This window comes from Podarcis tiliguerta, assembly GCF_965153285.1.
Source record: "Podarcis tiliguerta genome assembly, chromosome: 12".
NCBI classification, from domain to species: domain Eukaryota; kingdom Metazoa; phylum Chordata; class Lepidosauria; order Squamata; family Lacertidae; genus Podarcis; species Podarcis tiliguerta.
Window position 1 is genome coordinate 38461983 of NC_139545.1, and position 24850 is coordinate 38486832.

General features: G+C 43.3%; 1 protein-coding gene and 1 long non-coding RNA gene across 41 annotated transcripts in view; one reads left to right on the plus strand and one right to left on the minus strand.

Annotated features, from left to right (window-relative positions):
- Window positions 1-24850, plus strand: part of KIAA1217 — a 358062-nt gene that overhangs the window by 253817 nt on the left and 79395 nt on the right. For 39 of the 40 annotated variants that reach the window (XR_014503649.1, XR_014503650.1, XM_083406004.1 and 36 more), the window contains 3 exons: window positions 9772-9964; window positions 21945-22143; window positions 24246-24339. Coding sequence is in view for 38 of the 40 variants with exons in the window: in XM_083406004.1 (XP_083262130.1) it covers window positions 9772-9964; window positions 21945-22143; window positions 24246-24339 (486 nt within the window). In the remaining 2 variants the exon portion in view is untranslated. Of the gene's footprint in view, window positions 1-9771; window positions 9965-21944; window positions 22144-23457; window positions 23539-24245; window positions 24340-24850 lie in introns of those variants that run through there. The other variant, XM_083406031.1, reaches the window with a different exon arrangement.
- Window positions 5601-16201, minus strand: LOC310661180. The gene is made up of 3 exons (XR_014503817.1): window positions 16106-16201; window positions 6530-6667; window positions 5601-5658 (listed from the first exon to the last, which is right to left on the minus strand). It is a non-coding gene; the product is annotated as an uncharacterized lncRNA (long non-coding RNA).

Consider the following 24850-nt stretch of genomic DNA (forward strand, 5'->3'; position numbering starts at 1 on the left):
CTCATGACCTGATTGTGACATCTCAACAAGTCAGTGAATTTGGTTGGGGGCGAAAAATAAATCCAAACTAGATCTATCAGATTGGTACAAACATCCTTTTCCTTTTAGTCTCCTCAAAAGAATGGAGTTAATTTTTACTAGCAGCTGAAAACGTGAACTATCTTAGGAAGCTTCTACACAATTAAAAAAGGGAGCAGGAACAAGTGACCTACATATTTCATGTTAATTTCTTTACAGTCCTTGGAAGAGAGCATATTTTTGGCTGATCATATCAGCAGGAAGCAATGTGGCTGATCAACATTAGAGGGAAGTAGTCAAGGTTGCTTGGAAATTCTGCAGATTTCATTAAAAAAAATAAATTCCTTCCCTAAGAATGCAAACCACATAGTCACTGATCCAGCTAAAATCACTCAGGCTGCAATCTGCTGAATACTAACTTGAGAGTGAACCCCACTAATAAGGGTGGGGCTTGCCCCTGAATATACATTCATAGGATCACACTGCATGGCCCATTAAAACCAGCAGGACAAGTTATGCTATTACAGTGGTACCTCGGGTTACAGACGCTTCAAGTTACATATGCTTCAGGTTACAGACTCCGCTAACCCAGAAATAGTGCCTCGGGTTAAGAACTTTGCTTCAGGATGAGAACAGAAATCGTGCTCTGGCAGTGCGGCGGCAGCGGGAGGCCCCATTAGCTAAAGTGGTACCTCAGTGGAACAGTTTCAGGTTAAGAATGGACCTCCAGAATGAATTAAGTTCTTAACCCGAGGTACCGCTGTACTAATTTAAGACTAATTTAAGCCCCGTGCCTTTTAATGGGATTTTGGCTGTAATTCTACGCAAGCTGATTATTTAGGGAGAAATTCTGTTGGAATATCAGAGTTAGAGAAACTCACCAACTCTTGAAAATCCAAAAAGATGGAGACTCCTCCACTGTAACCTCAAAGCTCCCATGCTGTAGCTGATTGCTTCTGAGTCCATAATAAAAGCTACAATAGAAGAATTGTGGAAACTGCTTGCAGCCTAATTAGATTTTTGCATGAAGAGCAGATTAATAAGCATATTGTTGCACACTACCCCTATCTTTGGGCAGTTCGAGATTCTGGGGGTTCCAGGTGCTTATCCAGGGCTCAATTTTCCTCTTGGGAATGAGGCACAGCAGAGACTGTGGTGTCTTTATGATATAAGGTTTCTTTACACATATATGCAACCTGAGCCTTCGATGGAGGGGCTCACTGCATCAACACCAAAAGAGGTTCTTGCTTCTCCCATAGCCACAGCCTTGGATTCTAGCAGAAATCAGGCCTGGCACTCTCTCTGCCTTTCCATCCTGCCACTGTTGCATCCAGATTCTAGCTCACATCACTCAACTCTCCCTTTTGTCTTCCTAACTAATAGACAGTCTCAACTCTCAACACTATGTTAACTGCAAAAACAGTTCGGATGCTTTGTATAGCCAGACCTAAATACACCTGGGCCTGTTCATAGTGGAGCATTTCCAGTCTTCCCACGAAATGTAGCTCCTGTGTGAGGACTAGAGCCTTGTGATAACAGTTGAGGAAGCCACGGCAACTAACTGGAGATAAGGAGCCCTGCAATTGTAATGTAGCTAGGGCTTGGGTAGAAACATCCATCTGTTTTGTGTGTTCTGAGTTGGGATCTCCTCCACAGCTTGCGCTGCTTTGTGTGTTTTGATTTAGGCATCCTCCTTGCATGGGGAATATTTCCATCCAATCCGTGGATTGAGGCAAACAGATAAAAACCTCCCCACCCTCAGAATCCATGTAGCTTTATCTTTGCTTTACACATAAATTTCAATACTGCTACATTTAAAAAACAACAACAAATCTCCTCAAAGTGGAGGACATAGTAAAAAAATCAACTTAACACAACAAAACCAAATTAATGTACCTGCTCGATGGTAGGCAGAGAATGTGATCTGCATGCAGAAGGTCCCATGTTCAAACACTGGCATCTCCAGGTACCGCTGGGAGAGAACCCTTCCGGAAACCTTGGAGAGACACAGTTCAGTTAGAGTTTATTAATAGTCCACAGACCTTCAAATTCCTGAAAAAGCAAATATTTGATTTCAGGCAAAGAAGGTAGTGGTGAATGGGAGAGGAACACAAAAATGCAGGCATGCCCTTTATCAATACTTTTTTTAATTGTTTAAAAGTTTAAACAATATGAAAGCAAACCAGTACTTATTAACCATTCTGTAAAAGTTATCTGAATGGCTTGGAACACTCAGAAGCAAGCAAAGTCCTGTTGCATACAGTGAGGCTGTCTTGGAGTAAGGATTGCAGTCTTGGTCCTGTTTCTAAAAGTAGTAGATTTCTCCCTCTCTCTTTCTGGCTACTTTCACACCGTACATTTAAATCACTATGATGGGGATTGCTTCTACATCAGCCAAATGAGCAAACTAGAGGTAGCAAACCTTACTGACCTATGGAAAGGGCTGCGGCATTTTTTATTATTATTATTTTTTGCATACAAAAAAAAAGGTCCCAGGCTCAGCCATCCTCCTCCTCATCAAACCTTTATTGGCATCACTTACAAACATTCAGAATAAATAGGCCAATGTGATCTCGTCGCCATTTCAACAGCACAGTCATTTGCCAAAGGGAAGAAGAGGCGAGCAATTTATTTCACCTCTGTGGGACTCCAGCAAGGGCAGGGTCCTGTAGCGTACTTTGGCGGCAGAAAATCAAATAGAGGAACTTGGCTACTGTCTTGGTGAGCTCCTGGTCTCTCCCCTGTAATAAGAAGCGTATAACCTCTGTCTCTGGTTTCCATGTTGGGATACATAGGTGGTCTAAGAATTGTTGGTGGAGATCACCAGGCTCAGTCTCGGGCATCTTCAGGTAGGACTAGGAGCAAGTCCTCACTGAGACTCTGGAGAGCCACTGCCTGTCTACTGTGGATTATACTGAGCTAGATATGCCAGTGGCCTAACTTCAGCAGCTTGCAATGTACAGTGGTGCCTTGCAAGACGAGTTTTTTCGTCTTGTGAATTTTTTCATCTTGCGAAGCACCACTGTGCATTGACGGTTTCCCATAGGAATGCATTGGCGGTTTTTAAAAAAAGGCGCAAGACGTTTTCGTCTTGCGAAGCAAGCCCATGCGAGGCATTCGTCTTGCGAGGTACCACTGTAACAGCAGAATGATTCCTGCTGTGTTTCGTGTTCCATCGCACAATCCCCTCTCCCCTCTCTGCCTTTCTTCAGCCTTCATCAGCACAGTCGACTGAGTATTTTCTGTGGAATGATATCTCCTCATCCCACCCCCCCTCTAAAACCAATGTCCATTGAATACTTCACAATATTGGCTTCTCTTCCCCCACCTCCCACCTCCAACCCTCAATAATGAAATCATAATACACCAGAAAAAATGAGTTATAATACACCCAGCTGCTGAGTGTTTGGATTTTCTTTCTGCAGCCCTGAATCCATTTCTGTTTTCACAGGTGAAAATGCTCAAGATTGTTGTGAGGGTAGTGAGTGTGTGTGTATGTACAGAAAGAGAATATTTTTTCTTCATAGAAAGAAGTTAGTCTCATACGCATGTGGTATTGACTTTCTTTCTGAAAGCAGAACTAAGGAAAACATTTTAACTATTATAGATCCTGTATGTGGAAGAAGGACTTCTACATTGCAAAGACCCCTGTGGGTTTCAGTGTGTCCCTCTGTGCTTTGTGCACGTATATTATTATTATTATTATTATTATTATTATTATTATTTTTGTTAGTCACTTTTCTCACAAAGTGACCCAAAGCAACTAACATTAACAACAATGAAGAACAACAACAAATGTTCCCAGTTTGCCTGTCCTTCTGAAATTGTGGTGCCCAAAGCAGACTTTGTACTCTCAGTGAGATCTGGCCAAAGTAGAATAGAGCAATTCCATTACTTCTTGTGATCTGGATGATATACATATTAGCAATAAAAAAGTATATTTCCACTGGCATAAAATTGTATATACATATTCCAAAAGGCAGTCTGTGCCACCAGGAATGGCGTAATATATAATATAATATAAATGAGCAATACATCAGACAGAAGTTATGAGAGTGACAAAATAGAAGGAAGGGAATGAAAGAAGATGAATGGCCGACATTATTAAAAATCATACCATAATTTAGTCAACGTCCTAGAGACTTCGTCTTAAATATCTCATTATACTGTATATTATAAGTAACCCTTGAGTTGCTTATCCTCTCTTTCCAACCCCCTTTTGCAAAATGTGCAAAAGAAATCGATGTATTCCTCAGTATCAGGAAACAAGTTTTTCCCCCCTAATGGGTGTGTCTGTGTGGATTGATATAGCATTTTATACAATACTTGTATTAAGGAGGCATGAATGCCCTCATGCTCACCCTTACAGAACTGAGGTTTTGCTTGTGTAAAGACACAGTCTAAGTCAGTGTTCCCCTGACCACTGGTCCTCCTAGTTATGGATGATGGGAGTTGTAGTCCAACAACAGCTGGAGACCTAAGTTTGGGAATGCCTGTTCAAAGTGATGGCACTTAAACAGCATCACTTCATGGCGGCCTTCTCTGCCTCTCCACCTCATCCTTGCCGTAAGGTCCAGAAACTTACCTTTGGGCTAGCAAATGATAACACAAGAGGGGTGGCTGTGGGTGCTTACAGCTCTTAGGAAAGTGTTTTTCACCACGGCAAACCAGCATCCTTGATGGGAAAGTATGTTGCACATGTTCTTCCTGCCAAGGAGAAGGTCCCAGGAGCAGAGGTATAATGGTCTAGGGTTGTGGCCGGCCATCAAGTCAAATATTCAGAGTCCCTGTCTCTAGTGTCCTAGAGCTGCCCAGTCAATATGAAAGAGGAGCTTTTTAGTCACTGATAAGCCTTCCCATCTTTTGTGCTTCTTGGAGCCAATCAGAGTGAAAGGAGGAGAGCCGGCCACTGAGGATTGGCTCCTAGGGTCACTCTGGAGAAGGCACACAGGAAGAACATACAGCCAGTTCCAAGCCAGAATGTTACATGTAATTTGGCCTAAGGTTCCATGTCTGCAAAGCAGATATAAATTCATGAGTGGCGTCTTTCTCAATTAATGCATGGTAAGCTGCTTAGCAGTTGAATGAACAATGCTGCCCAGTGTGGTTTGTTAGCCGTTATGAAGCTGACAGGAATCCAGAAGGGAATCTGATACAATTTTGCTCAAAAGGTAGAACCTAATTGTACTCAGTGGATGCTAGCAAAATCGCCAGATACTACCTAACATCCAGCTTGTTGTAAGGACAGCTAAACTGTGGGGGGGGGGGGAGAATACATTGCCAAATAATTAATTGTAAAACATCAAATACTTATAGATGTGTTTGCCTGAAAATTCTGGGAGGAATTCTGTTTCACCTCATGAATTTCAACTGAGAGACAATTAGGAAATTTGGCAGAAGACTGATTATAGAGATCAGCACACCAGTTTAGTTCTTAGGCATTTCCAAGTGTCTAATGTTCCAGGGGATCCATGATCTAGTCTCTTATTTTTAGTTTTAGTTTTAAAAGCAACCATGTGAGGAATATAATTCAGACAGGAGTAGATGCACTAAGGAATATGATTTTTATTTTACACCTTTCCCCCTAGAGCTATCTTCCTTATCTAAATTGCTTGCTCCCATGCTGGTATTCATTCAGCCCTGCAAAGGAAAAAAAACCACAGGTATCCATATCATGCTTATAGATAGATTTTACTGGGCTGTTCTATGTCTACGCAGAATACTACTACAGAATTCCATGGGTAAGTGGATTGGCATTGCATCCAAAGATATATTTCCCAACCCGGAGCTAATCATAGCTTCACTAATGAGCTCACTGAAAGTTAAGGAGAGTCTTAGATTGGAAAAATCTGATGCAGGGGCGGGGTTAGCCCTTATCTTGTTCCCTGATCACAACATTATTCATTCAACACCAGAACTGCTTCAAAAGTGGGAAAGGGGGGGAGAGCTGGAGATCAGATCAGAGGTCTCCCACATCTGATGGCTGACTTTAGAAATAATATGATACACCAGTCCTGGGTGCTGTTGCAGTCAACAGAAGCTGGGACAGAGCAGTGGGAGCTCACCACCGTCGCACGGCTTTGAACCGCCGACCTTCCGATCAGCAAGCTCAAGAGGCTCAGTGGTTTAGACCACATCACCACCTGCGCCCAGTTCAAAAGCATGCCAGTGCAAGTAGATAAATAGGTATCGCTGCGGCGGGAAGATAAAGCAGCGTTTTTGTGCACTCTGACACCCGTCATGGTGTTCCGTAGCTGTTTAGTCATGCTGGCCACATGACCCAGAAAACTGTCTGTTGACAAACGCCGGCTCCCTTGGCCTGAAGCAAGATGAACGCAGCATCCCATAGTTGCCTTTGACTGGACTTAACTGTCCAAGGATCCTTTACCTTTTTTCTTTTTTAACCTGCTGTTGCAGTCATGGCCTACAACCACCAGCCACATTTCAGGTGACTGAATGAAAGAATTATTGCCTTCTTAAATCCCTCTTTGTTTTTTTTTAGGTCACTCACTTGTCAGTTCTTGGGTATTAACGTCCATGTGCCCACATGGGGTGTTTACAACCTTGTAGCTTAGATGCGAACGATGTCACGGAGGCACTTCAAAGCATGCCTCCGTTCTCTTAAGATGAAAAATGTTAGCTGTAATTCCTGGAGAGAGAGAAGGGCGGGTGAGGGGGAATAGTGCCTCATAATCATGTCACTACAGGACGCTGGGTAATACCTAATATATTAATGCAAACCTTTTGTAAGCACAAAGCTCCTGAGGCTTTGGATTTCTCGTTAGGTATTTCAGAGTTATTATATTTTGTGTGTGACTGGACAAGTTGGAAACGGAGGGAGTCGAGAGAGGTTGAAGTTCCGCAGCAACCTAATGAAAACCTAATAAAAAAAGCTACAGTTGCTCCTTCAGCCAAGGTCACGAAGGGAGTATGCCATGATCTGTGTCATTTCTGCAGCAAGCTCACCTCTCCCTACTCAAAAAATAAATATCCACCAAAAAGAAAAGGCCAGATGTCAGCAATATGGCTCTTTGTTTTTGAATCCAGCTTTGATCTGAACAGCATTTTCCAACCTTCTAAATATAGAACATCGCCATTGTCAGGGCTTTAAATTAAAATAAGAACTGGGATTGAATCCAGTGTTTTGGGCAGTGCGCATGAGAATATGGGAATCAGGAATCGAGGACAAGGGCGAATAAGAGCCGTCAATGGGCAGCTCAATACTAAGCCAGAAATGGGGTGAAGCCCCCAAGAAAAAGTAAGAACCACGAGACACAAGGTTCTAGGTGTCTGAAGTGGCTTGGACAGTGCCACTTATGTTTTCTCAGTGCTTGAGTTGCTAATGCGACAGCTGTAGGCACCATAGTGACTTAAGACTCTGCATCTCTAGGTTTTATTTCAAATTGAGCAAGGTGTTTTGGGGGGAGTTGGTTGGGAAGGGGTTGCCTGGTTTGGGGGTGTCTCCTGCCTTTTTTTGGTCTGTATTTGTTTTGGGAGGAAGATGTAGATGTTTGGCTTGTTTGGTGGTGGTGGTGATGTCTCAGAATCACCAGTGTTCCTTCTGTGACTTGAGCATTGTGCAGTGTCCACAACAGTTCCTTAGAGTTCCGCCAAAACTTGGGGGTTTCCAGCCCATCTGCAAGACTAATGGTTGGGGGAACGGCACAGGCTCAGAAGTGATGCAGGGTAGCCTAGATGGGCTCAGTACAAATAGCCAATGCAGACGCAGCTTTGGGCATGTTGTTCAGGCTTTCTGCAGTTGTTTGGAGCTCTGAAAGCTCTTACCCCACAGCTCCTCCTTTCCTCCTTTCATAACAGATTTCTAAGAGTGCCACATAGGGAAGCCCACTCCCTTTTATATTTCAACTCCCGAGCAGTTATCTCTCAGGAACTTCCAGATCTGTAGTTATTCTGGGGTATGAAAAAGTTAAGGGCAACAAATCCTCTTAAACGCTGCATGGTTGGAATTTAGCTATGACTATAGCCAAGAACAGGCCTTTGAATCTTGCTGTGAAACCCCACTGAAGCCTTTTGCCCAGCCCTAAAATTCTTGCACGGCTGCGGAGTTCCTGACAGCTCTCCACATTGCCAAAGCCCCTTCTGCCAGCTCTCAACATGCTCGGGCCCAGCACACAATATGCTTTCCCCAGGTCTACAAAGAAAATTCTTCTAAAGACTGATAGGAGAGTAGAGATGGGTAAACTTGCCCCAATCAACTTTGGATTACTTTTGTAATGCATGGAAATCATCATCATTATCATCCGCCCAGCTAATCTGAACTAGGAAAACAGACTCCTCCTCCTGACTGGTCTTCTCTGATTCCTAAAGTGTCTTCTCCAGGCGGAACCTGTGGAAAATTAACTCCAACTCCCATCAGCCAGAATAGACAGTGGTGAGGCATGATGGGACTTGTAGTCATTGGTTCCCAATCTCTGCTATAACACCTAAACAGGAATGGCTAACCTGTGGCCATCCAGATGTTGTCCCATCATCTCCAGCCACATGGCCAATGGTTGGGGGTGATTGCAGTCAGAGTCCAACAACATCTGGAGAGCTACAGGTTTCCTACACCTGCCTTAAAGCAAGTGGAAGGGTGGTAGCAGCAACACACACTGATTCCCCTCAACCTGATGTGATTATAATACAGCATGCTGGGTAAATGGGGAAAAAGACAGAGCTTTTTCTTTCTCGTATGACTGCTAATATAAACCATTGAGGGGAAGAGAATGTGGGGGTTTTAGAGAGTGGCTGACTGGTGAGTAGAGAACCTGGGAATTCTTTTCCGGATCAGATTTTAATCTGAATATTTTTTATTTTGAGGGAATAAATCAGTGCTGGACCAAAGCTTCTCTGTGCCAGCCTTTCTGTATGTGTATTCGAGGTCTGAAGTGGTGGAACCTTTGTGTATTTTCACATGGGAGATTGTAGGTGGGTTGGAGGCAAAACATTATCATATCAAGTGACCAAATATTTTTGCAAGGGGTGTTTCTTTCGCTTAACACATCAAAAAAGAAAAAGAAGAGGAGGAGGAAGAAGAGGAAGAAGAAGAAGAAAAATTGGAGATGTAGTGAACAGCCCATCTGCTTTCTAGCCTCGGCAGAGCCCAAATGGCACACTGTTGCTTGAAATAAATATGACTTCTGTCATTGTCATGAACACTTTGAGTGAAGGGCAGGGTTTTAAAAAACGTAATAATACAGAAGACTTAAGAGTGGAAGGTCAAAGTAGAGAGAGTATAAATTTGTCCCCTGTCCTCTTAGCTGAGTAATGCCTCTTCACACAACTAGCACAGCGATACTGAAAGAGACTTAAGGAAGCTTGGTGGCATAAAGCCTTTCATTCATTGCCTGTGCATTATGTTGTGTGCATATCTGCATGCTTACATGCTGTTACTGTTACAGACAATGCTAGCAATTGTCAGAACAGCAGGGAATGAAATTGCCATCTATCTAACCCATACTGTCTTAGCCTCGGGTACTTGTTAGATATGAATTTTCTGCAGTTGGACGTACCGCAATAAAAATCTTAATGGAATACCCTGGGACAATCTCTTGTAAATAACATACATGGAAGTCACCTTGAGCAAACAAGGCCTTGTATCATTCTGCATTCGGCAGCTCAAGTGATATTTTATCTTTTTGTATGAGAGGGAGGCGGGAGAAATCCCTGCTCTCCTTTAGGCAGGGATCTTGAAGTTACCAACAAAAGTGTTTGCTTTCTCTTAATGGTTTATTTATTTATTTTATTTCACAGACAAGGAGCCCAAAGCTATCTCAAAGCCCACAGCCCAATTTGGGAGATCAGGCCGAATTATCAGAGGCATCTGCTGACTCCCTGGAAATCATGTCTGAAGGAGAATCTCCTTCTCCCTTCTCAAGAGGAAGCCGTACACGAGCAAGTCTTCCGGTGGTGAGGTCAACAAACCAGACAAAGGAAAGATCACTTGGTAAGGCGTTACCCACATTCTACTGCTGAACTAATGCCAGGTTTTGTTACGCATCTAATACTCTATGTTCTCCCTGTTTATTTCACTCCACAAATGTCTTTCAGAGTGAAAAGACATGGTGAAAAACACAAATGAGAGGAGAGGAAGAACTTGACTTAGTGGGCTAAGACCATGGTCCCCCATTGTGTATGAACTCAGAGAACTGTGGCTTGTTCTAACTTCAAGTATCCTAGCAAACCTGGATCAAACTGCATTTTGATATATTTGTTATCTAACTCTGATTTGAATAAGCTACAGTTCCTTGGGTTTGTAAATGACTGGGAACCGGGCTGTGTTGTAAAGCGGAAAGGGAAGCTTCTTCTCATGAACAAATGAAGGAAAGGGAGAGTATGCAATCTCAAGATTTGTACAGGCTCCTGTAAAACAATCTAAGACAGCCTTCTTAATCTAGTACACTCCAGATGTTGTTGGGCTCCACTTCATATCAGCTGCCGTCAGCTTGGTCAATGGTCAGGAATGATGAAACTTGTCGTACAGGCACATCTGGATGACATAACCTCTACTACTCCTCGTTTAGATGATTGGCTGGATTTGGTTTTAATGAATGATCTTGATCCAGTGTTTGTTTCTCAGCCTCGGATGGGGATTATTATGGCCAGCCTCATAGATGAATGAGTAAAGGTTGCAAAGCCATTGTGGGGCACAAATAACTCCCCCAGACTGTATCCAGCCCAGGTGGCACAATGGGTCAGTATGTGTGGCTGTTAACCAGAAGGTTAGTGGTTCGAGCCCACCCAGGGTAGAGCTGTGCATTGCAGGGGGTTGGACCAGGCGATCCTTTGGGTCCCTTCCAACTTACAATTCTGCTATCAAGGTTTCTCCCCTAGAAAGGCTGCTCTATCTTTTTTCTCCTGGAACTGACATGCGGATGAGTCGCCACATGGTGGCAGTGTGGAGCTGCGCAGGTGGGGGCAAAATGCCAGGTGTCCTCTTTGGGCTTGTTACCAGTCCTCTGTTGTCTATGCCTTGCATTCCTTCATACCGAGATACAACACTGCCTTTTACTGGAGTCAATCCATAACTGGTCCATCTACCCCAGTATTGTCTGCTTTGACTGGTCAGGTTCTGAGGCAGCTCACTCAACCTTACCCAGCTGGGCAACTTGCGATCTGAGGAATTAAACTGGGGATCATCTGCATACAAAACATATCCTCACCATTGGCTTATAGACCAAAAGTGTATTTGTATATTTCTACCTGTTCAGGTCTGTGTGACTCTAGAGTTCTCCCTAGCCCCAGTTCCTCAGTGGGAACCAGATCTCACTTGGAAGCATGCTTGACTGCTACCCACTAATATTTCCACACACACTGCTTCACACAGTAGCCATTCTTGCCACACGTTGAATGGGCTTGGAGCAGATTAGTGAATTTCTGTTACCGATTAGCTGCACATAGGATTAGGTAGATTTCTCAGTTTTGGTTTCTCGTTTTGATGAACTTAAGTCCAGATCTCCACATTTCCACATCAGCTTGCCATTATATAGACCATCAGCATTTTAGTGCAAATTTATCCTGACACACTTTGGTGTGCAATTTTGCCTAATATGCGCATTTCTGCAAAGTAATTTCCCAAATGCCGGATTGTATGTTATTTTTTACTAGCACGTGCACTTTTAGGCACACTTTGCCCTAGTATATGCATTTTTGCATGCGTTACTTAGCTGGAAAGTTGCATCGCAAAATTCAGAATGGCTGTGTTTCTGTTGGTGTACTCTCCACCCCACCCCAAGTGTTGGTTAGATAGATTTGCCTTTAAATGTGAACCAAACCAACATTTCTCCCCCACCCTTAGCTGCACAAGTGGAAGGCAATCTTTCTCAGGAAATACTGCCATAGGACAGGCAAGCTGTTGCTATATAAGGCAATGAATGCAGATGGTTGAGGAAGGCAAAGGGTTATTGCCATAAAGAAGCTTCCCTTCTGCAGGATTCCATCTCCCAGACTGCAGAGCAGCATAAAGCAGAACGGCAGCCGGGTCATAAATCATGGGGGCTGTTCATAAACTGAACCTAGTGGTTTATTTATTCTGTTAACAATCCCAGGCCATTTTTATCAAGAGCGCTTTGATATCTGATACATAATCAGCTAAAAAAAAAAAAGTACAAAGAAGTATAAACGAAAGGCGGTTTTAGCTGGTTTCTCTACACCAACAGAGACTCAGAATGATTAAAAGGTGGTCTTGCCATATATATTATGGGATGCGGGAGCTGATTGTGTTAATCTGCAGGAACTGTAGCCTGCCTTAGTTAATGCAGCAGGTACTTTTTGGAAATTCTCCACATGGAGGGGTTCCCCAAAAATATGTAATGAGAGAACCAATGTTATGCTATTTTTGCAATGGAAAATGTAGAACATGCCAATATGACCATGACGACTAGGGCTGATGGGAATTGTAGTACAAATCATCTAGGGTACCGGATTAGTGGAAGTTGATGTAGACGGCACTTTCTGTTTATATTCCCTCTCTTCTGAGTCCTCATTTAGGATATATTTCCTCCCTAAGTGGGGGGGGGGGAGCCAGACAAACTACTCACTGTGAGCTCAAATGCTATGATGTAAAGAGCTACATTATGATATTCTGTCGGGGTTATTGTTGTTTGTCATATCGTATGTGATATGTGGGATCCCTAAGGAATTCACAAATCCCACCAACATCTGCTTCCCTCCTTTTCCATTCTGCCTGTTTTTAATCGACTTCACTCATAAATCTTGGTGGAGAAGAGAATGGCCATGTACCTGTCTCTCTCCCCCACTGAAGACAACAGCAGGAGACTCATGCCTCAAAGAAAATGCCTCAGTGCCCTTGCAGAACTTGGACAGAGGCAAGAATGGAAAACCTGGTGTGTGTACTTGGGGGGGGGGACAGTTACGATTACTTTGGCTTGGACCCTAAGATAAGTTAGTTATGATTAAGTTCAGGTGAAGGAAGTTTCCTTGTCTTGATTCTTTATTTCTCCCAGCATTGCCTCTCGTCATTTGTTCTCCCCCCCCCCCCCCAAAAAAAAGCTACTTCAGAAGGTTGGAGAGGCATCCTGGACAATGTGGGGCAAGGGAAGTTGTCTGAACATCTACCGTACTTACTTTGTGTTTATTCCCTATCTCATTATTCCCCCACCCACCCCATTTCCAGGAGTGGCTTTTTGGTGGGGCACAAGTGACAGGCAGCGCTATATTATTCAGGCTCTACCATAGCACTTATTCATGACCAAGTAAAATTTTTTGTAAGTTGGAAAAGTTTTATCATTTATACATGATTTTTTAGGTTTCTTGGGGGGTCGAAGAGGTGCTTTTCTGAAGGAGTAAATGCACGTGTGCTCACTTTTGTGGAATGTTTGTCAGTGCATAGGTTGTAGAAACCCACATTTCATTTGCAGCAGCTTATGAAAGGCAAAGAGACAAGCTTTTCTCTCTCTACGTAATTCTAGAACCTGAATCATCCAGTGATGATTCTGAGTAGGAGAATATGAAGGACAGACCCATGAACCTCCTTCTTGCACATAGTTAAACTCTGCTATTTGCTAAGACAAAATGTGATTGCGACTACCAGTGCAGGGTTTTTTTTTAAAAAAGGAATTAGACAAATTCATGGAATCTAATATTGCCAATGGCTAACGATGGCTGTAAGGATGGCTAAGGATCAGAATGAATATGCCCTTACTATCAATCACTGGGGAACAGCAGAAGAGAGCTATTGTGTTCATTGAGAGCTATTGAGAGCCAGTGTGGTGTAGTGGTTAAGAGCGGTAGTCTTGTAATCTGGGGAACCGGGTTCGAGTCTCCACTCCTCCACATGCAGCTGCTGGGTGACCTTGGGCTAGTCACACTTCTTTGAAGTCTCTCAGCCCCACTCACCTCACAGAGTGTTTGTTGTGGGGGAGGAAGGGAAAGGAGAATGTTAGCCGCTTTGAGACTCCTGAAGGGGAGTGAAAGGCGGGATATCAAATCCAAACTCTTCTTCTTCTTCATGTCCTGCTTGTGGCTTCTAATAGGTATCTGATTGGCCGCTAACAGAAACAGGATAATGGACCAGATAGGCAATCCATGGGGAGTCTGCCATCCTCCAGGTGCTGCTGTGCTGCACTCGCATCGGCTGTAATGGCTGGGCTGCTGGGAGCTGGAGCCCAAAAACATAGCGAGTGCCACAAGTTCCCCATCCCTGAGATAGGTCTGATCCTACTTTCCCACTGTTTCATTTCTTCATTCCATCATAATTATAATGTAATGCATGTTGGGATCAGTCAATTTTCCTTCCCAAACTGCAGGAGGGCCCATATACTGTAGGAAAGAGAAGCAGATATCCCCCAGAGAGTGAGATCCAAGTATAGAAATGTGCAGTTTCTCTGTGTTGTTTGTTGTTGTTTAGTCGTTTAGTCATGTCCGACTCTTCGTGATCCCATGGACCAGAGCACGCCAGGCACCATCTCGTCCTCTGTCGTCCCCTTCTCCTTGTGCCCTCCATCTTTCCCAGCATCAGGTTTTTTTCCAGGGAGTCTTCTCTTCTCATGAGGTTGCCAAAGTATTGGAGCCTCAGCTTCACGATCTGTCCTTCCAGTGAGCACTCAGGGCTGATTTCCTTAAGAATGGAGAGGTTTGATCTTCTTGCAGTCCATGGGACTCTCAAGAGTCTCCTCCAGCACCATAATTCAAAAGCATCAATTCTTCTGCGATCAGCCTTCTTTATGGTCCAGCTCTCACTTCCATACATCACTACTGGGAAAACCATAGCTTTTACTGTACGGACCATTGTTGGCAAGGTGATGTCTAACCCTTTATATGACCAATGCCCCATTCACCAAACCTCAAAGGTCAATGCTTATAGGACATTTGCACTGTACTGTTGGGCAACTGAGGTTCAGGATTAATTAAGTAGGAAGCTACTAATTTGGCTTAGCGTTTCCCCCTCTCTCTCTGCCATTCCTCATAGGCCCCCAACTTGTTCCAATCTAATAACTGTCTCACAATAGCTGTCAAAAGGGGTGTCATTCACTTCTCTTTGGAAGGATTCAGGCAGGTAGCCGTGTTGGTCTGACACAGTCAAAATATATTAATTTAAAAAAAAAAAAAATTCCAGGAGCACCTTGGAGCCCAACTAAGTTTGTTCTTGGGTATAAACTTTCGTGTGCATGCACCTTCTCTTTGGGAGGATATGGCTGAACTCCCACTGATTGTAAGCGAACAGCTTTGCACTCAAAAGCGACTAGTGAGACATGCCTTCTCTTAGACGATTTCTGAAATATCATCCCTATATTCTGTAGTTCTTTGCATATTAGAAGAAAATTATCTGCGCCAAGTTTAGGGAGATAGCTATATTTGATTAGTCAGGGGGGATTCCTCACTCTGAATGGCATTTTCTATATTGTGTAAACAACCAGTTAATAATTTGGAGATAAAGAATTCCTTCCCTAAATATGTCCATGTAGCATTTGATAAAGCACCAGTGTAGCTACACAGTGTATACATTTGATCAGTAGCCCCACTTCTTCCAAGTGATACAGAGTCAGAAGTTGTAATTAAGGGGTGTTTAAATAATAGACAGTGATTTATTAGCTGCATACGGGTTCAAAGACTGTAGGTTTCACACCATTTCACAGCCACAAACAACATGCCATCATACTCTTAAATTGCCTCGTTAAACATTAATGCTTCTTGAGTGATGCTTTTCTGCGGCATTTCCACCTTTTCATCGAGCTGCAATACTGTGTGTCAAGATCAACTTTAGAACAAATAATTTTTAAAGTTCAGAATATGGCAGCCCCATTAATGATTGATTGGTACTTCCTGTCTGGAAAACACCCATTGGCTGTTGTTTTTCTGTATACAGCTAAGGCCTTTGCTTTTGACCGTAAAACTCTATATAGCTTGGAATCCTGGATAGCCAAAGGCTCACCCAGTGGCGTAGTGTGGGGGGTGCAGGGGGGGGCGGCCACACCGGGCGCAACATCTGGGGGTTAGGGGGCGCAAATCCATGGGTTAGGGGGCGCAAATCCACGGGTTAGGGGGTGCAAATTACTTGCCTTGCCCCGGGTGCTGACAACCCACGCTACGCCACTGGGCTCACCAGCTTAGGTATGAATCTACTTACTGTATAGAATCTGTATTGGATGCCCTGCTCCAGGTGCTTCTTTCTTCAGAGGCTGGTGAATGGTAATAAGGGCTTGCATCCAATGTAGTACAGTCGTACCTTGGATCCCGAACACCTGGGTACTTGGACATTTTGGCTCCCGAACGCCACAAACCCAGAAGTGAGTGTTCTGGTTTGCAAACGTTCTTTGGAACCTGAATGTCTGACTGCTTCCAATTGGCTGCAGGAGCTTCCTGCAGCCGATCAGAAGCTGGGTTTGCGAATGTTTTGGAAGATGGATGGACTTCCGGAACAGATTCCATTCCAAGGTATGACTGTACGAAGCAACTTGTTATGTTAGTGCAAGGATTTCCATCCCCACCCCCCAAAAAAAATATGTTCTAGGGATTCCTCCAATTCTCCAGAGCAGATTTGGGGAGAGAGTTGGGGGGGGGGAGGGGTGGCATCACAGAAGCATTAATCTTTACACTAACAGAACAAGCATGTTGGGTACCACCCAAAACTTTTTTTGGCAGTTGCAGGTTAGTTGGGGATCCCGCTCCCCAAATGAAGAGCATTTGTCTCTGATGGCTTCATTTCATTATTCCCAGCCTAGTTTTACATTCCATTTTATTCCTGTCTTCCGAGAAATCATACGCAAACTTGATAACCCAAGTCACTGATAAAAATGTCAGCGTGCCAGGGCCAGGATAGGGCCCTGTGGCACCTAACTTTAAACTTCATTCAGGTTTTATGAGGAATAGTTGCCAGGATTCCTTGAAGAAGATAGACAGAGGTTCTGACTTAGAGTTACTTTAGTACATCCTCTTCTTGGTTTGGTGGTCTGTAGTAGACTCAATGTTAGGTTCCCCAATCGCTTCCCAGCCTGTGTCACTTTTGACCTATCCTCCTGAGACCAATGAGAGCTCTTACACAGCTCCCATTCACTTGAACCGTTCTCAGGTGTAATTTCCTGCAGACTGAACAAGTCTTCATGAAGCTTCCCATGCCCATACCTCTGTTTTGTCCTTGTGCTTTCCCTTGATTTCTTGGTGCATGTAGAAAATGAGTGCAAATATTTGCTGTTCTGGTTAAATACTTTACATTAAAACCTGACTGGCAAGACTTCAAGAAAACGAAAAAACCCAGCCCCAAACAATTCACTTCAGTTCCAGATTTGAAACAAAAGGCTCCCAGGAAACTAAATAGCCCAAAGGTGGCCACATTTCCCTTGTTTTCCTCCTTGTACTGCTGAATAGGATTTTAAAAGGAATATTCCTTATCTTTGCATAAACATTTAGCAGGACAAAAATACTCCCTCTTCGAACTTAATCAGCAAGTATGTTGCTGCCTGCTGGGGTTTTTTCTTTTTTTTCTTTTTAAGGTTTATGCTTCATTAATCGTGCTTGTGTCTTTTTCTGGAATGTGTACCCAGGGGAAGCTGAAACACACACCGTCCCAAATAAAGCTGTGTAATCACATTTGTCCCTTCCTTTAATCTGCTCTTCCTTTGTGTGTAAGCAGATATCTTGAGAATGCACCTGAAAGAAGGCAACTGAGAGAGCCAAAATGCTGTTTAGCATGGCTACCTCAGCAAACATACACCACACAAGCCGTGCTAATCTCCAAAAACATTATTCGATAGCCTCACTGGCTTCTTACGTTTTATAGGCCAGTATAAAACCGTAATGTAAATTCATGCAACTCTTTCATCTGTCATTTGCAGCAGGTACTCATGTTATGTCTCCTTTTGGGAGGGAATTCGCTGTTTTCTACAAAATGGAAATACAGCAATGGGGAAAAAAGAGCTTGAAATCCAAAATATCTGGCCCGTAATAACTTCAGCCTTTTCTTTCCCCAACCCATCCAACCATAACTGTCAACATTTCCCTTTTTTAAAGGGAAATTCCCTTATTCCGAATAGGATTCCTTGCAAGAAAAGGGAAAAGTTGACAGCTCTGCACCCAACCCTTTCCCGTAAAACTGCGGGCTCCCTTCAAGGGCCTTTGTGCTTTCCCACAGGTGCAACTTCAGCATGACACAGCTTCACCTGACACAGTGAACTAAATAGGTGAAAGGAGTGGCATGAAAAAGAATGGGCAGAGTGGAAGAGAAAAAAGAAGGGAAATGGGTTCTCCATTATCTTTTCTTCAAATAAGAAGCTGCCTTCTTATTTGGACCATCTAGGTCAGAACTGTCAACACTGCCCAGCAGCAGCTCTCCAGGTTTTTCTGGCAAAGGTCCTTATGAGCTTTATCTGAAGATGTGAAGGATTGAACCCGCGGCCATTTGCATGCAGAGCATGTGCTCTGCCACTGAGCTACAGCCTTTCCGCAGGTAATCAGAGGTCCTGCACACACTGTCAATCCCCAAAGAGATTGAGGAAGCCCCAGCAGATATCTCCAAACTCATCCTATAATCATAGAATTGTAGACTTGGAAGGGACTTGGAGGGTCAACAGTTCAGGACTCTCACTCAATACACAGTCCCCCATCCAATTTGAAACCTATCAAACCCTGCTATGAGCAGTTTTGTTGCTGCTCATAGATCAAGTAGTCACAAGATCAATATTTCATCCCATTTGGTGCAATTTCCCATGTAGACCAGCTTTGTGAGCCTCTTACCATTCTCCAGACCAGTTGTGACCCTGGCTGCTGGCTTGTAAGATTGGAAAAAGCATTGGCTAGATGCTGAATCATCATAATCCCTATTGGGTTGGTTTTGTGCCACTGCTCAGCTGCACTGAGCCCTGCACCAGCTGCTTCTTTCTTTGACTGGCAGCTAGAGTGCTGCCACATTGTGTCTTGGGTTCCATGGAGCCTAGGTAATGTAGTTCTCTTGGATGCCTAAGTCTATACTGTAGATACCAGGTGCCCTGGAATGTCCCAGGTTTCCTTGCCATCAGTAAAGGTAAAGGGACCCCTGACCATTAGGTCCAGTCATGGCCGACTCTGGGGTTGCTGCGCTCATCTCGCTTTATTGGCCGAGGGAGCCGGCGTACAGCTTCCGGGTCATGTGGCCAGCATGACTAAGTTGCTTCTGGCGAACCAGAGCAGTGCATGGAAATGCCATTTACCTTCCCGCTGGAGCGGTACCTGGAAACAAAATGTCCCAGGTCTCCTTGCCATCAGGACTCAGCAGTGAATACCAAGAGCCCAAGAGCCATGCCAAAAAGTTTGCATTGCAGTCTTCGCACCTATTCTGGAGAATAAGCTCCATTGCTTATTCCTTGCACACAGTGGAGCTCGCTTTTGACAAATTATGCATAGGATTTAGTTGTTTCACTCTTCTCCTTGTTTGCTTTCCCAGTCTAAGTCCTAGTCACTTTTATAGGCTGATTACTTGGCTTTAAGCCTGGCACTTAATTTCATCATCCAGGTGAGCAAAACCATACACCTTTTTTTTTAAAAATCCGGAGCAAAAAAGAAAAAGAAAAGGTGTACCAGGAACTTTGGGTTAGCTATTGTCTTTTTTTTATGCAGCAGATCGAGCTGAAAGATTATGTGCAGGCCCTCTTTCTTTTTAAAAGTGTGAAGTGTGTGTATAACTAGGTGAGAATAACTAATGGAAAATAATGCTTAAGGCCTCAGGCTAGAAATACCACAAAGATCATGAAGGTGACCTTAAGACAAGCTCTGAAAGGATGCCTTGAAAAGCTGGAAAAGCTAGTGCTGAGGATGGCAATAATAACCCTGACAGTACGCCAACGAACTTATCTCACATTACAAGAAGTGTTAATTGTTATCGAAAGTCTTTGCTTGTCTCTGAAGAATTCATGCCTGGAGGAAGGGTGCTGTGTTATCTTTGTCTATCCAGATATACAAAATTTATTTCAGACTTCATTGCAGATTGTAGAAAAGCCTCTTAAGTGGTTTACAAGAAAATTAAAATTACTGTGGTGCCTCGCAGGATGAAAAGAATCCGTTCCGTGAGTCTCTTCGTCTAGCGGTTTTTTCGTCTTGCGAAGCAAGACGATTAGCGGATTAGCGCTATTAGCGGTTTAGCGGCTATAAGCGGCTATTAAAGGCTTAAGGGATTAGCTGCTAAAAGGCTATTAGCAGCTTAGTGCCTTAGAAAAAGGGGGTGGGGAGAGAGAAAAAAATCGCAAGAATCGCAAGACATTTTCGTCTTGCGAAGCAAGCCCATAGAGAAATTCGTCCTGCAAAGCACCTCCAAAACAGAAAACCCTTTCGTCTAGCGGGTTTTCCGTCTTGCAAGGCATTCGTCTTGCGGGGCACCACTGTATCAATAAAATCAGTTGAAAATTAAAACGTGTCTGGATAGGTGTGCCTAAACAAAATTGTTTTAAGCAGGCGCCAAAAAGAGTGCTTTGAATCTGCCTGTTTGATACTAATATTTGTCTGCAGCAGGGATGGTGTCTTGCTCTGTCTTTGATTGGATAATGTATGATTGAAAAGCATGTGGTGTGATGGTGTTTGTGCTTCACCATCCTAATCCCATGTTCATTGGCTTGTAGGGGGTGAGAGGGGATTCAGATGCAATATTGTCAAGTAACACACACACACACACACACACACACACACACACAATATCAGTTACAAGTCATTGGGGAAATGTGCAGAAGGATATGTGGATTGATGCAGATCCCATCATTAGATAATGACTTTAGTGGTGGAGTGCATGATTTCAATGCAGAAGGTCCCAGATTCCATCCTGGGTAAGATCTCTGCCTGAGACCCTGGTGAACATCTGCCAATCAGTGTAGACAGAGGTGACCTCCATTGACCAATGTTCTGACTCCGTATAAGGCAGCTTCCTATGTTCCTATATTACAGGAATGGGGAGTCTTTTTCTGCATTCCCTTCTGTAAACCTTCTGAGGGCGACAAGCCAGTGGTGTGTGAGGCCAGGTGCAAAATTAAGAGAAGCAGCAAATGTACATTTTTAGCTAAGTATAGTAGGCTAGTTTCTACACAATCTGTTGTTCATCAAGGCAAGCAAGTTCATCTATTGCTTTATCAAGTTGCATATGCGACTGAAATGTTGAAATATGTATCCTATGCTGAGATCAAGTAGGAAGACTTTAATACATTAATAAACCAAATGAGAGGTAACGTTTTCATCAGCTCAGGCTCAAGTCTTCCAAACCCCCCATCCCCATCCAAGCAGTTTCAAGACGCTCAGTTGGGGAGAATAAGGCTTGGCCAACTGGAACCTTTGTGGCCTTGCAAAATGGCGAGAACGTTGTAAAAGCAATCTGGAAAGCTCAAAAATCAGTTTCCCATTTCTGTTGCTGTCGCAAATACCCACGGTTGTGCTTTTTTAAGTGAGGAGAGGGACAGTTTCCACCAGAGCCCATCGTAGTTACCAGCAAAGCCTTCCCCCGGACTACTATTTAAAAGCACATTTAGAATATGTTTCTTCTGACTTGCCCAAGGCATATGCAAACAAGCATCGCTGAAGAACCCAGACATCATGCTAGTCACACAGCATGAGAGGGACAGAATGACAAAACTAAGATATTTATGCTGAACCACCGAGGTGAAGCATTCTGCAGGTTTTTGACTCTCTTTGCCAGACATCAAGGTTTGCGGCAGATACTGAGCCACCGGAAAAAGTATCCTTTCAGTTGCAAAACTGAAATGGCCCTGGCTGAAGAACAGAATAATAATAGTAATAATAATAAAACCTTCCTTGCAGCATCTGTACTTCTTGAGAGCATATAATCAATAGCCACAGAGAATTATACTCCTTTTCCAATACTGAATTAGAGAGTTGATATATGTATCACGAGCCCTTTGTGCAAACAGGCCTCTTTAACTCGTATCCAGAATGAAGCTTGATATTCCTACCTCATTCATGTCGACCAAGATGTTCTTGTTGTTTTTTTGTCCTCATAGGTGTTTTGTACCTTCAGTACGGAGATGAAACTAAACAGCTAAGGATGCCCAATGAGATCACGAGCACAGATACGATCCGTGCCCTTTTTGTAAGTGCCTTCCCCCAGCAGCTGACAATGAAAATGCTGGAGTCCCCCAGTGTGGCAATATACATCAAGGATGAGAGCAGGAATATCTATTATGAATTAAGTGATGTAAGGTAAGTCAGTAAGTAATAACAATAATAATAATGTTGCTTTGGTTAGGTTGCGTTGTTAAGACGTGGTACAATGTAAAAGGATTACAGATCAGAAAGGAAGACTTCACATTTTTTGTCTCTCTAAATCCTCCTGTTATCCAAGCACAACTTTTTGCATCTTTCCTACAAGAAGAATGGGAAAACTCCCAAGATAGAAAGCAGCTTTAGCTTTCTATATCACTGGCCATGCTGACAGAAGATGGCTGGAGTGTAGTCTAAAAGCAGTCAGAATGGCACAGGTTCTTGTCTCTGTTTTAAATTACCGTATTTTTCGCTCTATAAGACGCACCCGACCATAAGACGCACCTAGTTTTAGAGGGGGAAAACAAGGAAAAAATATTCTCCCCCTCTCTGCGCAGTGCCTCTTCAGCGACGTGGCACGAGAAACGGAGAACTGTGTGCTCGGGAGGTTTCGCCTTGCTTTCGCTGAAGCCATGGAGCCTGCATTCGCTCCATAAGACGCACACACATTTCCACTTACTATTTAGGAGGGGAAGAGTGCGTCTTATAGAGCGAAAAATACGGTGTAGGAAGAGGAATATGTATATGAGCAGCTCGCTTTTCCTGTTGTGTCTGAATCAGTATATTGTCTTAAGACGCTCCGAGCGTATTTCCATCCTTGAAAAGTGGCTAATAGTGTTGTGGATGTGTGAACTTTGTGCCTGAGACTGTTGTACACACTACACCTTTAAAGCACATTCAAAGCACATTCTGGACACTGTCGTTTGCTAGCATTGCTGGGAATTGTAATTCTGTGAGGAGTGAACTACAGTGCCCAGAATTCTTTGAGGGAAAGGAACTGTTTTGAATGTGCTTTACGGGGGGGGGGGTGTCTGCAGCCTGAGCTACAGCACGTTGAGGGATGTCTGTGGGCATTTTGCTGTGGTTACCCTTCAGCGCTAACTCTCAATCGTGCTTAATGTCTAATTAACCCTATGCTTCTCAACTGCTAGGGCAGATCTGTCTCTTCAGCACTCTGCTTTTCCTGACAGGCTGCTTGAAGTCAACAGCAGCAATGCTGCAAGTTCTGACTAGTTACAGATTCAAGGCAATTACCAACTGCAGTGCGACTTTAAAAGAAACGAGACCTGTCCAAAAATCCTTCACCATGTGTTCTCCCCCCCCACCCCCACCCCCGATAATCCCAGTGATTAAGATCAGCCCACTAAACTTGTAGCTGCACCTGGAGCAAAGGAATTCAGTCTTATGTGCAAATTCTTCGGAGATCAGGGGTGTTTAATGAAAGGCAGCGTCGTTTTAAGAGGACATAAGTGTGTTTAGATTGCAGTCTTTGTGGCCGGTTATTCCTGAAGGAGAAAAAGGCAGGGATTGTTTAATCCATAAACTGTTCGTAAGGTAGGTTTTGAAGCCGACTGGGAGACAACTGGTTTTTTTAATTGTTGCATCAATGTTATAGCTTGGTTAACTGTAAACTTATCTTTAAACTTTTTAAAACTAATTTTGAAATGGAAGCTCTTTCCTCTCTATTGCCCTTTGCCCATTTTGAGTCAAAATTGACAGAGCTGATATTGGTTAATATGTGTAGAAATGATTTGCAGCTGGATTCCAGATATGTATACTCAGAAGTAAGTCCTCCTGAATTCATAGGACTTACCTTATCAAGCATAGGATTTGGGTCATGGGAGACTAAATATGTGCAAGTATTCTCCTGCTTTCTTTTTTAAAAATGTTGTTTTATTTTGGTCTACGTTTATTACAAAAAGGAGGGGAAATCTGAGTTCATTGTTGGTGAAGAACAACTGAACTTAATTGAAATGTAAAATGGGCTTTGCTTTCGTAAGTCCCTGCACCCAGGAGCTTTAATTAAACTGAAAAATATCTTAATTTGAAAGGGTGTGTATTTCTTCTGAAAGAATTATGCCTCCCAAGGGATAAGTAAGAGCTGAGGTGCCTGTCTGTTGTAGAGAGCTTTTCATTGGTTGGTTCCTACCATGGTGATATCTGAATTGTTAGGGCTAGGAACAGCAAACTGGGCAAACTAATGTTATTTCAAATCTCTTTATTGCTGATTCTTAGTTACATTGTTTTGTTCTCAATTCTAGGAACATTCAAGACAGATCTTTCCTTAAAGTTTACAACAAAGATCCTGCACATGCTTTCAATCACATGCCCAGAGCTGTAAATGGAGATGTAAGGGTAAGTCATGGTTTTTTTCTTCTTGTTCTCTAATTGTCTCTTTTTGTATGATTAAAAACCTGCATGGGATAGCATACATGCCTGCACTTATCTTTTAATCCCCCCCGAATGTCTACTGTTAAATAATGCTTGAAAATCTGCCACAATGGCTCCTTTCAAGGGCTGATCGATATTTCTAGTGCAGATACCAATTCTGTTGTTTGCTTACTGGTTAGTAAATGATGGGGAGTCCTCAACCCACTCCTTCAGTAGTAACTGCTATTGGTGCTCACCAAGGTTCTTGCTTAATTTAGAATCTCATAACACAACAGAGGTTAGGAGAAACCTCTGTGAAGTGTTAATCAGGGTTCCCACCAGTGTCTACTCCAGGAGATAACTGTTTAGTCCTGGTGGTGAGAAATCATACTTTGAAAGGGAAAGGGATCTGCCACCAGCTGGTTAACCAAACCAAGACAGTTTATTTGAATCTTAAGATACTTTCATACTGCCTTCTAGGAGGCAAAGTGTTGCT